This window comes from Felis catus, chromosome D2 (genome assembly GCF_018350175.1).
Source record: "Felis catus isolate Fca126 chromosome D2, F.catus_Fca126_mat1.0, whole genome shotgun sequence".
Lineage (NCBI taxonomy): Eukaryota > Metazoa > Chordata > Mammalia > Carnivora > Felidae > Felis > Felis catus.
The window spans coordinates 8053845-8072382 of NC_058378.1; the positions used below are offsets into that span (position 1 = coordinate 8053845).

An 18538-nucleotide genomic window follows, 5' to 3' on the forward strand; every position below is an offset into this window, starting at 1 on the left:
CCTAGGGTTATTTTAAGATCAGGAGTTCAAGAGATGTCAATACAAGTCACTGACACAAATTTAACCAAAAAAAAAAAAAATTGGACAAGGCTATTCAAAATATCTAGAAAATAATTTTACAGAATCAAGGGAAGGGGGCTTAGAATTTTCCTTGTATTTAAGCTCATTACGAGTTAATATAAGAAAGCTGTCAAGACAAAAAATAAATATAAATGGATTATAGCTGCAGAGCAAGACAGGTGATAGGCCCACACTATTTAGACTAGCCAGATCACATTTAAAATACTGTGTTCAGGGCTGGAACCCAGATTTTAAGAGGATCATTCAGAAACTGTTATCATTCCAAAGAAAGGTGTCCAGGATGGTAAGCAAAGTTGAAATGAACTTATTTGAATAGGTAAGAAGGATGGAAATTTCTAGCCTGGAGAAAACTCCAGGAAAACATGAGAGTTATCTTCAAATATGGAAAAGATCTTAAGAGAGACACATAATTAGATATATCGGCATACTAAAATCAATTGATGAAACTATAAGAAAATAGATTCTGGCTTAACGCAAAGAACATATGTAAGGAATGATTTTAAGTAGATACATCTAAAAATGGAACAAATTTCCTCAGGAAGTAGCTCTCCCAACTGGGGAAGCCTGCTAAACCTGGATGAGCACAATAGGGGGGATATTGCAAAAGGAGTCGAAGCATTGGGTGGGACAGCAATCGTCAAACTGCACACACGCGTAAGTAAAGGCAGATTTTCTAAATGGTAGTCATAATTTTAAGGAAGTCGTTTTCCACATTCTCAACTGCTGGAAGTACTTTCCGCTAATATATCTGTAAAAGCCTTTGTGGTCTAGCACATTCTCCTTTCCTACCGTACGTTCACGATCGCTGCTTGCTAATTTCACAAAAGAAATCTCAAGATTCACCCACCGCCATGAAACGTTAAAGAATCCTGAATTTAACTACATATTTACCTTACCAGTCAGTTTTATAGTTTCAAGTGATTTCCTGTTTCTTAGTATCATCCTTTCATCTCACTGCGAAGAAACCCCTTTAATGGTTTTTACAAGACCCCTTTGGTGGTGATAAACTCCATTTTTCACTTGTCTGGCAAACTACGTTCCCTTCAATTTTGAAAGGCAACTTTGCTGTGTTGAATATTCTCGGTTGGTGGGTTTTTTTTCTCTTCCTTCCTTCCTTCCTTCCTTCCTTCCTTCCTTCCTTCCTTCCTTTTCTTTCTTTCTTTCTTTCTTTCTTTCTTTCTTTCTTTCTTTCTTTCTTCTTTCTCTTTCTTTCAGCACTTTGAATATACATATCATGCCACTCCCTCTGACCTGCAAAGTCTCTGCTGAAAAATTTGCTGATAGTCTTATGGAAGTTTCATTGTAGATAAGTCATTTTCTCTGACTGTTTTAAGATTCTCTCCTTGTCTTCAACTCCAGACAATTTGATTATAATGTGCCTTGGTGTGGGTCTTTCGGGATTCATCTCTTTTGTAAGTTTCTTGGCTTCCCGGATCTGAATGCCTGTTTCTTTCCTTAGATTAGGTAAATTGACAGCTGTTATTATTATTACTATTATTATCATTATTATTTTAATAAGCTTTCTACCCGTTTCTCTCTTTCTTCTCCTGGGAACTGTATAATGTGTATATTGGTCCATTTGTGAGTGTCCCATAAACCCTTCAACTGTCTTCAATCTTTTTCATTCTTTTTTCTTTTTGCTCCTCTGCTTAAATGAATCTCACTGCTCTGTGATTAGTGAAGACTAATCTTTCACTCCACTTGATCTAGCCTGCTGTTGAAACTCTCAACTGAATTTTTCAGTTTGGTCATTTTATTCTTCAGTTCTGTGATTTCTGTTTGGTACTTTTTAATAGTTTCTATCTCTTCATTGAAATTCTCGCTTTGTTCATGCATTGTTCTCCTGATCGTGGGGAGGAGCTTTTATGACTGTTATTTGAACTCTCTATCAGGTTAAGTACTGATCCCCATTTTGGGAAGATCTGTTTCTGGAGTTTTATCTCTTTCTTTGGTTTGGAACACATCCCTGTTTCTTCATTTTCGTTGACTCTCTCTCTTGGTTCCTGTGTATCAGATGAGATAGTTACCTCTCCTAGTCTTGACAGAGTGGTCTCATTATAGGAGATGAACCTTGTCAGTCATCCCAGCCTACTCGTGAATGTCTTTTGCGATTACCCAACCCGCCTTATTTGTTCTTAGTGGCTCCGAGTAGTTGGAACCGTGCCCAGACCATCAGTATCCTAAGAGCAGTCAGTGCCCTGATACAAGCCAGCCCATCAGGCCGCCACTGGAAAAGTATGTATTTAGGCCCCTTCTAGGGAGACACTTGTAGGTGGGCATTTTTGCTTGCTTCCTCTGCACTCAGCCTGGGTGTATGGGGGAGAAGAGGGCTGCTCTTGACCCCATTAAGAACTTCTTTGTTTGCTACAGCCCTGCGGGATCTTTAAAGGTAAGCCCCATTTGTTATCAGAGCCAAGGAATCAGGGGCCGGTCCCCTCAAGAGGCAGCCACAAAATCTGGGGTGCTAGATGTGTTCCTGTTCCCTCCAGGGAGACACTGACAACTTGGAGTGGGCTAGAGAGAAAGGGTAGAGGAATTGTCCGTAGGCTTCCGTGATCTCTGGGGAGGATGGCAGTCAGCCCCTAGATGTGTGCTGAATTAGAAGCCTGACCCTCCTGCGGCAGCGTTGAAATAGACCTTTGTTAGGGAAAGACTGAGAGATGGGCCTTTTTTGCCTACTTCCTCTGTATCGAGCCCCAGGGCGATCTATCTGGCAAATGCTCACACCGGCCCATACTGCTCCTTTATTTGCTATGGTCCTGGCGGTCTCAAGGATGCAAGCTTTACTGGCTTTCAGACTTGGGTGTTGGGGGTGGGCATCCTTCGAGTGTGTGACTTAAAAGTTGGGGCCCTGGTTGTGGTGTCCAAATCCTGTGATCCTCAGGGAGAAGCTGGGAGTTTGAGGATGCCCTCCCAGTTGTGTGGTGTTGTACAAGAGTGTGTCTCAGCCTTTCCCACCAGTTTCGATGTGGTACCACGTCTTCCTTTGCCCAGTGTATAGTCGCTGCTCAGCTAGTTTCCGGATTTCTTTCAGCAAGAATTGATCCGTGTGTAGCTGTCCGTTCAGGGTGTCCGTGGGAGGAGGGGCACTTAGGAGCCTTGTATGTTGTCATCTTTAAAGATGGCGCAAGTCATTACGGATACGTAACTCAAGATTTCACAAAGTTAAGTGACATTGTTCAGCAAAAGTCCTTCCGTTCATGTCTATTAAGCGAGTATCTAAGCAGTTATACGTTTTCCCTAAGCACCTTTTTTTTTTAATTTTTTTTTTTAATTTTTTTTTTTTCCAACGTTTATTTATTTTTGGGACAGAGAGAGACAGAGCATGAACGGGGGAGGGGCAGAGAGAGAGGGAGACACAGAATCCGAAACAGGCTCCAGGCTCCGAGCCATCAGCCCAGAGCCCGACGCGGGGCTCGAACTCACGGACCGCGAGATCGTGACCTGGCTGAAGTCGGACGCTTAACCGACTGCGCCACCCAGGCGCCCCAGCACCGTTTTAATGACATCCTACACATTTAGAAACGATACAAAGAACCAGCTTTTGGTTTCATTGCCTTTTCTCTATTTTTCTTTCCTTTCTTTTCATTGATTCTTATTTTAATCATTATTATTGATTTCCTTCTGCTAACGTTAAGTTTAATTTGCTTTCTCCCCCTCTAGTTCCTTTAAGGTAAAACTTCAGTTAAACTGATTTTTCTTACCTTTCTTATTTTCTCGCATGAACGGTCATGGCTGTAAACTTTCTTCTAAATGCTGTTTAGGTGTAGCCCACAAATTTTGCTGTGTTGTATTTTCATTTTCAGCTCGTTCAAAACAGTTTTAAATTTTGCTCTTCTTTGGCCTGCAGGTTATTTAGACATGTGTTATTTAATTTCCAACTATTTGAGTACTTTCTAGGATATGGTCTTATTATTGATCGTGAGTTCAGCTTTGTTATGGTTCAAGAACTTTGTATGAATTCTATTCCTTTAGACTTAGGTCTTGTCTATGGGCCAGAATCTTGGTGACTGTTTCTTGAATGGTGGAGAAGAATATATATTCCGCTATTGTTGTGTAAAATGCTATATATATGTCAATTAAGTCAAGTTATTTATAGTATTTCTCAGGTTTTCTATATCCTTACTAATCTTTGTCTACTCATTCTACTATTTACCAAAAAAGGACAGTTGAATTCTGCAAATATAATTGCAAAATTGTCTGTTTCTCCTTTCAGGCCTATAAAATATTTGCTTTATATATGTAAGGCTGTGTTGTTAGGTATATAGACATTTAGGACTGTTACGTCTTCTTGGAGAATTGACTCCATACCATTATGTAACCTCCCTTTGTATCCATAATGATATTCCTTATTCTGAGTCAACTTTATTTGCAAAATTTTTTAATGTTTACTTATGTTTGAGAGAGAGAGAGAGAGAGAGAGAGAGAGAGCAACCAGGGGAGAGGCAGAGAGAGAGGGAGACACAGAATCAGAAGCAGGCTCCAGGCTCTGAGCTGTCAGCACAGAGCCCAACGTGGGCCTTGACCCCACTAACTGTGAGATCATGACCTGAGCTGAAGTCAGATGCTTAAGTGACTGAGCCACCCAGGCTCCCCTAAGTCAACTTTATTTGAAATTAACATAATTAGTCCAGCTTTCTTGGGCATATTTTGCTCTATACTTTTTTTTAACCTAAGTATCTGAAGTTAACATAGATTTCTTGTAGAGAACACACAGTTTAGTCTTGCTTTTTTAAAAATTTAACTGGATAGTCTCTGTCTTTAACCAGTATAATTATACTATTTGCACATAAAGTGATCAGTGTTGCTACCATATTTATTTTTCTTTTATCTCTCTCTCTCTTTTTTTTTTTTTTTTTTTTTTTTTTTTTTTTTTTTTTTTACTTCTCTGGGTTTAACTGAGCATTTATTATTATTCCATGTTATCTCCTTTATTGGCTTATTATTTACCCTTGAAACATTTTTGGTAATTTCCCTAGGGTTTACCATATACATGTTGAAATAATCCTAGCCCGTCCTCAAACTATATTATGCTTTCTATCACATGGCTTGAGTAAGAAATGGACAGCTTGCTCATGTTTTCCATAGGGATAAATCTTTGAAACATAGCAATCCTCTTTTTGGGTTTTTTTTTTTTTTTAGTGTTTATTTATTTTTCAGAGAGAGAGTGCGCACACAAGCAAGAGAGGGGCACAGAGAGAGACACACACACAGAATACAAAGCAGGCTTCAGGCTCTGAGCTGTCAGCACAGAGCCCGACACGGGGCTCGAACTCAGGAACCGTGAGACCGTGACCTGAGCTGAAGTCAGATGCTTAACTGACTGAGCCACCCAGGCACCCCAAAACCTAGCAATACTTTTAAGACTGTTGTTTCTATATCTGAACTGCTTTACACCATTCGTAGACTATTTACAACCCATTGCTGTTACTGAAGTAACCGCCGGAACAAAGAACAGAAGTCTGTTTCAGGCTTTCATGAGAATTAGAATCATGTTTTAATAATTTTAATATTTTTTTAACTGAAGCTAGCACTGTACCCCTAACGACCACCGTAGATGTATTCTCATTTTTGTGAATGTGTTTAGAGTAGCATAAATGCATAAATGTGGAAAAGTAGCTTTAAAAATGAGATTGCACTGAACTTAAGTGTTCTCATATTATTTCTTCTTCTAGAACAATACTCTTTTTTGGGGGGGGGCATCCTTGTGACTCTGTTTAGCAACTTTTGTTCAAAGGAACACAATTTAGGATTGACTACTTTGAAGACACGTACATTAGGCACCTAAAATCAATAAGAGAGAGAGGGGATGGCATAATGTTTTTCATTGTTGTGTTGCGTATCTAGAGTCAAACCAATCATTTCAATACCAGAAGCTGAAGAAAAATAACCCTCAAGTCAGCTTTTAGGAAATTATATTTAGTCATAGATGAGTGTTACTAATAAGGCAGATTTTTGGTAACTTCACATTTTGTTTAAGTACTTTGGCTGACTTGGTGATAATCTTTTAAAAAATGTTATTTAGGGGCGCCTGGGTGGCGCAGTCGGTTAAGCGACCGACTTCAGCCAGGTCACGATCTCGCGGTCCGTGAGTTCGAGCCCCGCGTCAGGCTCTGGGCTGATGGCTCGGAGCCTGGAGCCTGTTTCCGATTCTGTGTCTCCCTCTCTCTCTGCCCCTCCCCTGTTCATGCTCTGTCTCTCTCTGTCCCAAAAATAAAAAAAAAAAAATAAATAAAATAAAATAAAATAAAATATAAAAAAATGTTATTTAAAATCTTGGTTGCCTTGAATTTTAGTGTTCTTGTACAAAACCCAATTTTCTGTTCTACTCTCATCTTTATAAATCTTATAAAAGTTTGCCCCTAAACAGAGCAAAGCACCAATGATTGGTCCACGGAATAGTATTTCACCAGTTAGCTAGCATGGAAGGACAATTACGGTGAGTGACTTAAATTAACGTATTAATGGTAATCAGCTGTGTTAGGTACAAGGTTTACAGGAAAAACATTTTATTTTAGTAGGAATAGCTAATTTTATAATATCTGTGTGACTTTAATAGTGATCCATTATATTCAGGGGCACCTGGGTTGTGTCCAACTTCGGCTCAGGTCGTGATTTTGCAATCTGTGAGTTCAAGCCCTGCATCGGGCTCTGTGCTGTCAGATCACAGCCTGGAGCCTGTTTTGGATTCTGACTCTCCCTGGCTCTCTGCCCCTCCCCCACTCACGCTCTGTTTCTCTCCCTCTCAAAAAAAAATAAACATTAAAAAATATGGTAATCTGTTATATCCAGATTATCATTTCAACATGCAAGTATTATAAAATTATTGAGATATTTGACATTACTTTTTGTAGTAAGCCCTTAAAATCTGGAGTGTAATTTACTCCTATAAAAACGTGTCAATTTGGGAGCTAAATTTTCTACCAGACATACTTGATCTGTGTCTCGATTTCATAAAACGTATTCTTAAAAGAGTAGTTTCACATATCCAGCGTGTTCCGAACATATCTCAAAGTTGTTTATTACCTGAATTGACTACCAGTAAATCCTTTTTCTTGTACCTTTGCATCTACTTTGACAATTTTTAAAAAGTTTTTAGAAGAATTAATTTGACTTTGGGGTAGTTTATCAAATTGAAAACTACATCTGTCCCAAGTTAAGTTCATTTGAAAGCCCATGTTAATTACTATTATTCATATCAAAATCAAATTAGAGTTTAAAAGCAACTCTAAATGTATCAATATCACACAAAGTGTTCTTTCAATTTTTTGTAGCTAATTTATATACTGCTATTGGTGAGAAATAAAATACACATATTGATTCATGTTAGGAAAGTGTGAAATCATTCTTATTGATATGCATTATAGAAAGCTTCCACGTAAACATAATTTATGGCACCTTAATAAGGTAATAAATGAGCTTTTTTTTTCAGCGTGATATTGATGAAAAAAAGTTAAGTTACACCACCATCATTTTCTTCTCCGATACTTGGCAAATACTGCTTTTGTTTCGGGACAGTCTTGAATGAGAGTTGACAATACATTTATTCTTTTAAAAATCTCCCATGACTCAATGAATGAGCTCTGGTGAAGAACACAAGACACTCTGTCTTCTGTTTCTCTTGAGAGTTTCACAATCTGATCATCATTCTTAGCATTTGCATATACATATAGAGTGATTTTGATAACTGCATCCTTAACCCTTTTTGTAAAATACATATTTTTCAATATGTATTGCACAGTGCAATGAAACAATAGGCGAAATATTAGTCTCTTGGGTTACAAATTCTGATGAGAGGAACCAGGTTGAAAGTTTCACACTTTCTGATTCCAAAACTTATGACAAAGCGTTAATAATCTTTGTGCTACCAGCATAAACACTGACACATACCAATGGAATAGAATAGAGAACCAGAAATAGTCCCTGCATATATGGTGAAATGACTCACAAGAAGAATGCCAAGACCTTTTGTGAGGAAGAGGACAGCCTTTCAACAGAAAGTGTTGAGATAACTGGATATCCATGCACAAAAAAAATGAAGTTGGAACTTTACCTTATACCATGTACACAAATTAATTCAGATTGTATCAAAGACTGAAACGTAAGCACTAACATGATAAAACTCTTAAATGAAAACACAAGGGGAAAACTTCATGACATTGGATCTAGAGATGCTTTCCTATAGATGACACCAAAAGCATAGACAACAAACGAGAAAATGGACAAGTTGGATTTCATCAAATTTTAAAACAACACCACCAACACAGTGAAAAGGCGACGTATGGAATGGGAAGACATATTCGCAAATCACCTGTCTGAAAACAGATTGATCTCTAAAATATGTGAGGAATTCTTAAGACTTGCAACAAAAAATAAAAAACAAGCAACCTGAATACAAAAAGGGCAAAGGACTCAAATAGATATGTTTCCAAAGAAGATATGTAAATGGCCAATGAGCACATGGAAACAGGTACTCAACATCACTAGTCACTAGAGAAATGCCAATCAGAATCACAGCATTCCACTTTTCACCTATTGAAATGGTCATTATAAACACACACACGCGCGCCTGTGCGCACGCAAACACACACACACACACACACACACACACTAACAAGTGTCATTGTGGAGGTGGTGAATTTGAACCCTTGTGCGTTGCTAGTGTTTATGTAAAATGGTCTAGGCACTATGGAAAAGGCTATGGCAATTTCTCAAAAAAAGTAAACATAGAATTAAAATATGTTATGGGTTGAACGTGACCCCTCAAATTCAGACACTAAAGCCTTAACCACTACAGTGATAGTACTTGGAGACGGGGTCTTTGGGGGAATACTTCGACTCATTAGATTAGGTCATGAACGTGAGGCCTTCTGTAAAGGATTAGTGGCCTCACAGGAAGAAGAGAGCAAGCTCTCTCTGCTGCATGGGGACATAGTGAGAAGGTGAAAGCAGGAAGTCAGGAAGAGTAGTCACCAGAAACTTACCATACTGCTACCCTGACCTTGGACTTCCAGCTGCCAGAGGTCTAAGAAAATCAATGTTTGACCAAAAGGCAACCTATTGAGTGGGAGCAGATATTTGCAAACGATATATGATGAGAGGTTAATATCCAAAATACAGGGGCGCCTGGGTGGCTCAGTCGGTTAAGCGGCCGACTTCGGCTCAGGTCATGATCTCACGGTCCGTGAGTTCGAGCCCCGTGTCAGGCTCTGTGCTGACAGCTCAGAGCCTGGAGCCTGCTTCAGATTCTGTGTCTCCCTCTCTCTCTGCCCCTCCCCTGTTCATGCTCTGTCTCTCCCTGTCTCAAAAATAAATAAAATGTTAAAAAAAATTTTTTTTAAAATAATAAAAAAAAATATCCAAAATACATAAAGAACTTATACAACTCAACACTGAAAAAACAAACAACATGACTTAAAAACGGGCAGAGGATCTAAACAGACTATTTTTCCAGAGAAGACACACATATGGCAACAGGCACATGAAAAGATACTCAACGTCACTAATCATCAGGGAAAGGCAAATCAAAACCACAAGATATCACCTTACCCCTGTTGGATGGCTAAAATCAAAAACCATGAAGTAACGAGTGGTGGTAAAGATATGGAGAAAAAGTAACCCTCGTGCACTGTAGGTGGGAAGGTGAATTAGTGCAGCCACCACGGAAAACGGTATGGAGGTTCCTCAAAAAATTAAAAATAGAAATACTCTATGACCCAGTAATTGCACCACTGGGTATTTACCCAAAGAAAATGAAAACACTAATTCGAAAAGATAAATGTGCCCTTATGTCTATGGCAGCATTAAAATTCTAATAAATCTGTATTTCTGAAATAAGCTAGCTGGAGCCCTGTCTATTGTGACAGAAACTAATTTTTTTTCATATCTAGCTGAAATTACTTAAGAAACGTGAAAGATTTTTAAGCATTTGCACTATGTCTTTGATTTTTTACGAGTCACAAATAGACACTTCTTTGTAGAGCTACGAGGCCTCCGACACAAAATTATCCGAAATACTAACCGCAGTGTCTCTCCCATCGCACAACTCATCTGAAACTAAAGAAAAGTACACGAAATCTTCAAATTTTGAGTCAATTGATTTTTATATTCTTAGAAAGTTCTTGTATTTGTGGGCAATTGTTTGGTGGCTTTATTGAAGATCTTCAACTTGCAGAATATTATTTTTAGACTTTTCCTTTTAATTTAGGAACAACATTTCTCCAACTATAATCATTTTTGTTTAGCAGCTCACCATCTAAAAATGGTTTTCTTTTCTTTTCTTTCTTTGTGTGTGTGTGTGTGTGTGTGTGTGTGTGCAAGAATCCAAAGCATTTTACAGAAGTCTAAATTTACAAGCTCAGATTCTGTTAAAGAGGGAAATGTTTTTTGGACAGAAAAACCTTCTGATTTCATGGATTCTTGTAGAAACTCCTTATCAAATTCACTACGTGTTTGCTGAAAATGTCTCTCAACATTGTTTACGATCTTTAATATTTCTTTATTAAAAGGAAGGAAACCTTTTCATTTTGCTCTGTCGTGCCAAATTACATTTGCCATTCATTTTGAAAATGGAGACACAGTCTCGTTCCAGTCTTATTTTTCCCTTTACTGATCTGGCATAATACCAGGTTCTGCACTGTCACTCAATTTTGCATCACTAACGTGCTGTCATTTTATTTTAAAAAGTGTCAGGGCACCTGGGTGGCTCAGTTGATTAAGCGTCCGACTTCTGCTCAGGTCATGATCTCATGGTTCGTGGGTTCGAGCCCCGTGTTGGGCTCTGTGCTGACAGCTCGAAGCCTGGAACTCGCATTTAGCAGAAAAAAATTTCACATTTTCAGTTTATAAACTAAAAATAATTCAAATGACATTAAAATTTTAGTTCCTACATTTCAAGTGCTCAATAGCCACATATTGAACTGCAGAGATCTAGATTTTAGTGAACTTTTTCATCAGTTGTATTGTTGTATTTTATTTTTTTAGCATTACAATGTTGCTTTTTTTATATAATTTATTGTCAAGTTAGCTAACATACAGCGTATACAGGGTAGTCTTGGCTTCAGGAGTAGATTCCTGTGATACAATTGATAAATCACTGTAAACACCGAATAAAGTCAGTAATTTTTTATATATAAAAAAATAAAATACATCTTGAAAATAAATGTAGTTTAAAACTTTCAAGTCTAGATAATTTGTAGCAAGTTGTTAAATTATTGCACTGCAACCAGGCTAACAAACATATAAGAAAGACATAGCAATTATTTGCACATAAATTATTTTCCTAAGTTGCTGGTAATAGTTTTTTCTCTTAAGTGAGGAAGTCTAACACACAGTAAATGTTAGCTATGTGACGGGTATTATACTAACAAAGCGTCATATCCCATTTATCAAATTTAAGTTTTATCACAACCCTGAGAAGGAGGCATCATTCACATTTTATAGGTAGGGAAACTGATGCTCAGAGAGGTTAAGTAACTTCCTTTAAGTCACATAGCTTGTGAGTGGCAAAGCCAGACCTATGAACTGTGCACAATGTCCTTCCAGGTACAGTGCCTGGCTTATTGTAGAAGGTTCGTGAGATCCATAAGTCATGCTTTTGGGAGAGAATGTGGGCAGTGACCTCGGTGGCTCCCTGGTTTCTTATTCTAGAAAGAACTTAAGAGTCCTGGTTTCCCAGAATTTAGGATACTCAAAACCAGCATTTCTGTATGCAGTAAAATCTAGATGCTGAGAGTCTGGATGGAAGTTGAGTTATCCAATCTTCCTAATCTCCTCACCTGTCCTCCTGCCCTCCCCAAAACCCAGCAACCTTTAAACACACTTTAAATAAGTGTTAGCCTGGTAAGAATATTATTATATCCTTAATTCAGCTATCAATGAACTTGTAGTATATGATAAAGTTTTTGGAACTGGGCTAGGCAATTCTATGATGGAGACTTCAAAGAGGGGGTTTGCGCTACAAAATAGGGCGGCTGGAAAAGCATGGGTTTGAGAATGAGCAGGAACAAATCTGAATCTTGATGGTCAAGAACGCCCTGTATCTTTAGACAACTTACTTAATTTTTCAGAGCTTCAACTTTCTTATCTGAAACTGGTAATATTCCTTAACTCACAGAATTATTCAAATAGTCAAATGTTATTACTTGTTGCAATTTTAATAGTGTTAATGTCTCCTTTGGTATGTAGATCCCGAATGTGGTACCTTTTCAAAGTGATGTCTTTCATTTTAATTCTTGGGACTACTCATGGTGCCTTTCGATCCCGAAGATCTGTAAACCCTGAAGCAAATATGAATATCGTAAGCTGCTGGGAAATAAATGCTAAGTTGCCAAAAATAACAGGGAATACTACTCTTTCTTTAATTTGGGGGTGCTTTTATTTTAATAGATCTGCAGTCAAATTTATATCCTTGCATTCGTATATTTTGATATGAGTCAGCCCATAGTCCCCATTTACTGTTCTGTAGCTTTAGCCTTATTTTGTCCCTGGATGAAAATACATATAAATATTTATGGAGGACTTACAAATTCTCTTTTGTATACACGCAGAAACATACAAATTTCAGACCTAAGCTTACCTATGAGCATAGACATACAAACATCTTTGAATAAACATATATTTTTAAATTGTATCTGGTTGAGTAAAAGCATGACCGATTAGTAGTTAGAAAAAAAATAATGTATAAGACTGATGAATATAATGTATAACACCTTGGTAGGTGTTCTATAAATATCTATTACTGAAGGCATCAATGAACTAGTGAAAAAAATAGTCCTAATGTTGAGACGGTATGAAGGTCCATTATTACATTAATAGGTTAGATTGTTATCACATTACATTAACAGACCAACATACTAAAAGGTTTCCTTTTTCTTTATCTAGAGCCAAATTATTTCCTATTGGGGCTACCCAGGTGAAGTGCATGATGTTGTAACTGAAGATGGTTATATCCTTGGCCTTTATAGAATTCCTTATGGGAAGGCGAACAATGACAATTCAGGTAATATTCAATCGAGAACACATTGGTGACTTTCTGGGACCTGAGATTCTTCACTTTGACACTTCTTTTCAGTAAGTTTAGGACAAGAAAAGTATTTAAAGATTAAGTGCACCGAAAACTTCGCATACAAGTCTCTACATGCCTCAAAAAGAGAATGTGATTCTCCACTGGTTTCCGGTTCACAGCGGGTTTTGTTGTGTGTGTGTGTTTTTTAATGTTTATTTATTGTTGAGAGAGAGAGAGAGAGCAGAGAACAGGCAGAGAGAGACAGAGACACAGAATCTGAAGCAGGCTTCAGGCTCTGAGCTGTCAGCACAGAGCCCGACATGGGGCTGGAACTCTTGACCCGCGAGATCATGAACTGACCCAAAGACCAATGCTTAACCAACTGGGCCACCCAGGAGCCTCTGGAATGGTTTTAGAGTGAGGTGGAACACAAACTGTTCCACGTTTTCTTTGCGGATCACTCTACTCATACGTGTTGATTCACTACAAGTTCTTTGTTTCATGAGGGGTTAGAAATGTAACAGGGTAACATTATTCTGTAGGTTTGAAAAATGGCTGGTAAAAACTTCCGTCCTCGTCTTTCGGCTCTCTTGTCTACGAGTAGCAAAGAGATCAGGTTGGTAATAGCCTCATGGTTCTTTACTCCAACAATAAGGTACATCACTATCAGAAAGTGAGGTGAAAACATAAAGCACTAAAATTTGTCACGAGGATTATAATTCTGTATCGGCCACTTATGAGCAGAATATGTAACAGATTACTTCTGCTTATTCATCTAATTGCTCAAATAAAAACCAACCTGTTTTGGGCTGCCTTGGTGGCCCAGCCGGTTAAGCGTCTGACTTTTGATTTTGGCTCAGGTCATGATCTCCTGGTTTGTCGGTTTGAGCCCCTCATCGGGCTCTGTGCAGACAGCTCAGAGCTTGGTGCCTGCTTTGGATTCTGTGTCTCCCTCTCCCTCTGTCCCTCCTCCTCTCGTGCTCTGTCTCTCTCTCTCTCAAAAATAAATAAACATTAAAGAGAATTTACAAAACAACAGTCAGCCTTTTTTTTCTTTCCTCTTTAGATTTTCTCCCTGAGAAGAATGTTTCTCATATTATAGAATACCGTCTCAAGTTCTCATTTTGAACATTAAAGTACATTTCAGAGAAGATATTAATTTGAAACCACCTCGACCAATGTAATTTGGGATCCTTATAAAGGTCACAGCTACTGGACAGAAAATATTCACATAGATTTAACATAATCATAGTGATCACTTTTCAGGGTATGATCTAATTTCACCAATACTGTAATAAAATATTCAAAGGGAATCTAAAAATACAGTAAGGGCTTTAGAGTTGTCTAGAAGCAGGGCCAGAGACAGAGATTCAGGTGCATGTGACTTATTGCTGGTCTATCGTCAGGAGAAGGTCCTGTGGAAATCAGGGGAGGGCAGGGGAAGGAGCTAAGGAAGGATGGGACTCAGCCAAGTCCAGATGCAATCTGATCTCAGAGGAGCTCGTGGATCCGTGAACTGACTACCAAAGTGGTCCCGCCTTGAAGTTAGGGAATTAGCCTCACTCTCCATGTTGCCACACCTTTGCCTGAAGGCTACTCATAGAAATAGATACAATCTCCTGCGGGAGGCAACTGCCACTTGCCCGGGGCCAATCCTACAGAGAAAGGGGCAATAATGAACACTCAGAAAGTAAAACCCACAGCAACTAGGAGAACGGTCCCCCTGCTTAGTAAAGGAAATCTAGACGGGGCACCCAAATAACAGAGTGCACCCCTTGTGTTGCTAGATCCGTCTGTTTTTCACATTAAGTTCATTTCATCCCGGTACAGGTTTTCCAGGATTTTGGAAGGTCCGAATTTCTGGGAAAACTTACAAGAGGAGGGAGAGGGGAAGAAATTATGACATCTGCTTTTGCAGGTGACCCTAAGGCCATGACTGGTACTCATACATTCCCAACTGTATTACCCAGTGTCGATTCCCCTCCCTCTGAGCTGTCTTCCCTGATGTGGCCATCCAGGTCCTCATCCCTAAGGGCTACCGTGTCCATAACAGGTCACAGTTGCAGTATTTACGCACTTACAGGTGAGACAAGGCACGGGAGTAACAACAAAAGATAGCCCAGTGAATCACATGAATACCAAATGTATTTTTCTATCCTCATTCTGCATCAGAAGCCCTACCTCCTCATGATGATCAGGACCCATTACTCCTGCCCATGTAGTAATTCTTTTCCTTGCCCCCAAGTCTTCCAACATGAGGAGCCCAAAGTGACCAGGCGGCAGTCATAACTTTCTTCTTTCTTTTCTTTTTTCTTTTCTTTTCTTTTTTCTTTTCTTTAGATGTTTACTTCATGAGCTAGTGGAAGTGTTTTGTGCCTTAAACCAGGACCTCCAGATCTGAAGAGCCTTAAATTGTGAGGACAGAAAGTGCAAACCCCTGAGTGAGTTACTGGGTATTAGTGTCACACCTAATCCCTTATTTCTCAGATTCATGTGTTCTACCAATTAGGGGAAGCAGCACTATGTTCTGGGCATTTGTTTAAGGTATATAATGAGTCCTGAAGGATCAAACCCGTGCTTACAGGACTTCATCTCCCAGCTGGCTTCTCTACCGGGGTGTTGTTTCATTGCTCTGCGAGGCTAACAGCCTCGTGAGGGTTGTCATGTGGTAAAACCAGTGGCCTTCTAATGAACGCACCCTCTTTGACCTGGAGTGAATTCCTTTATTCAAAGTAATGTCATGAGGGGTTCCATATTTGTAGATCAGACATTCCATGAACTCTTGAACAGTAGTGCCGGGTGTGGTTCTGTGTGGTAAGAAAGGTAAATCATAGCAGAAACAGATACCAATCCTAGTCATAGTGAACTGCGACCCTTCCTAGGAGAGAAAGGGTCTGATGTACACAACTGGTCTCCAAGAGGCTGATTTGGTCTTTTCAGGGGGTGCTAGTGTGTAAGATCTCCTTTGCAGACAGGTTAGACATACTGCCCGGGCAGTAGCTAGATCTGCTTTGATGAGGGGCTCATATTGGGGGGCCAGTTTAGCCTACATCTCTGTCATCATGGCTCCTCCTTGGTGAGAAGCCCAAACTGGGGCAGCCAGTTTAGTCTACATCTCTGTCTTCATGGCCCCTCCTTTTGTGAGCCCCCTGCATAGCACTGGGATGGCCAAGACCAATGTCCAGCTGACATCTGCTGGTTGAGTCATCCTATGCGCTTTTGGTTGGCTAGTGTGCCCTGGGAAGTACTCGTTTCCCTCCCTGTGCCCTGGCCCCCTGACTGAGTATTGTTCTGGAGGGCAGTTGGGGAAAAGACCAGAGGAGAGTGTCTTACCTTCCTGCGACAACTGCACCACAATGGACACTTCTGTAAGACTCTTTCCAATCTTTTCTGTGAAGTTCATGTAGGGTTCATGGGATGGAGTTTATAGGATGATATGGACTTTCCCCATTTCGACTGTACCCTGTTCTTCACACCCTGTCCTGTCCTTGGAGCTTTCTCTGGCCTTCACTAATTCTTCAATTATTCTTCCCAAACTATTCATATTGGGTATCCCCCATGAAGAAGGGCTATGTCTCCTCTTTCCCTGTAAGCACCTGTCTCTCCTCAGATTTGGGGCCAGATTTTTGCTCTGTGAATCAGCTCCCTGATATGTATATATATTATATATATTATATATATATATATGTATATAATATATATACATATCAGGGATATATATATTTATATATAATATAAACATATATAATTATATATATAATATATAATGATATATAATTATATTATATATTATATATATAAAATTATATAAATATAATTATATATTATATATATCAGGGATATATATAAATATATAATTATATATGATATATAATTATTATATAATATATAATATATTATATATTATATATTATATATATTATATATAATACACACATATATATTATATATAATATATTATATATTATATATAATACACACATATATATTATATATATTATATATATTTATTTATTTTTAATTTTTTTTTTAATGTTTATTTATTTTTGAGACAGAGAGAGACAGAGCATGAACAGGGGAGGGTCAGAGAGAGAGAGACACAGAATCTGAAACAGGCTCCAGGCTCTGAGCTGTCAGCACAGAGCCCGATGTGGGGCTCGAACTCATGGACTGTGAGATCGTGACCTGATCTGAAGTCGGACGCTTAACCGACTGAGCCACCCAGGCACCCCAATATATATATATATATATATATATATATATATATATATATATAAATAAAAATCTCGCGGTCCATGAGTTCGAGCCCCGCGTCAGGCTCTGGGCTGATGGCTCAGAGCCTGGAGCCTGCTTGTGATTCTGTGTCTCCCTCTCTCTCTGCCCCTCCCCCATTCATGCTCTGTCTCTCTCTGTCCCCAAAATAAATAAACGTTAAAAAAATAAAATAAAATAAAATAAAAATAAACTAATGTGTTTAACACATTACATCTCTGACATATATCGCTATATCTCTGACATAGAATGGGACTAAACATTAATAATTTACCCTATTTCTACAATATAAAATTAAACAAATTTTTTTAATCTCCAAACTGTCATGTATTAAAAATTGAATTTCCTATGAGCTAGTTACACAGATATTATAAAATTTATTTAAAATTTTTTTTAATCTTTATTTATTTTCAAGAGAGAGACAGAGTGTGAGCTGGGGAAGGAGCAGAGAGAGAGAGAGACACAGAATCGGAAGCAGGCTCCAGGCTCCAAGCTGTCAGCCCAGAGCCCGACGCGGGGCTGGAACTCACTGACTGCGAGATCATGACCTGAGCCAAAGTCGGACGCTTAACCGACTGAGCCACCCAGGCGCCCAGATATTATAAAATTTAAAAAGAAATTCTCTGCATCTTTCTTTCCAGCTCAGAAACTTGTCGTCTACTTGCAACATGGCTTGTTGACATCTGGCAGCAGCTGGATTTCCAACCTTCCCAACAACAGCCTGGGTTTCATTCTGGCCGATGCCGGTTATGACGTGTGGCTGGGGAACAGCCGAGGGACTACGTGGTCCAGAAAACACCTGTACCTGAAAACAAACTCCAAAGAATTCTGGGCCTTCAGGTACCAATAAACTCAAATAATGTTTCCTTTTGTTTGATAAGCGTATCGAACGTTTGGTTTGGTTTTTAAATGAAATGAATTAGAATGCGGCTCTTTTCTCCGTCAGGTCTCTTAACAGACCAGCAACGTGGATGCAAATTTTGGCTTGAAAATTAAAGAGTGCTTGTCTGATTTTAAGCGTGTTTCTCCTTTTTCAGTAGTGACCTTCCTTGGCCAACCCCACCCTTCCTTCAACCATTCTTTTGCTCCATTACACTTAGTGTATCTCCCTGTACATAGAATACACGAACACCCTCTTTATAAGACTATCTTAGGGAGGGGTGCCTGGGTGGCTCAGTG

At 38.9% G+C, this 18538-nt stretch overlaps 1 protein-coding gene across 1 annotated transcript in view; it reads left to right on the forward strand.

Moving 5' to 3' along the window:
- LIPJ (lipase family member J) overlaps positions 1–18538 on the forward strand; it is a 33076-nt gene that overhangs the window by 265 nt on the left and 14273 nt on the right. Inside the window, exons 2-4 of the mRNA XM_023240310.2 lie at positions 12268–12379; positions 12964–13081; positions 18001–18199. Of these exons, the coding sequence (XP_023096078.2) occupies positions 12275–12379; positions 12964–13081; positions 18001–18199 (422 nt within the window). The 5' untranslated portion in view covers positions 12268–12274. The remainder of the gene's footprint in view (positions 1–12267; positions 12380–12963; positions 13082–18000; positions 18200–18538) is intronic.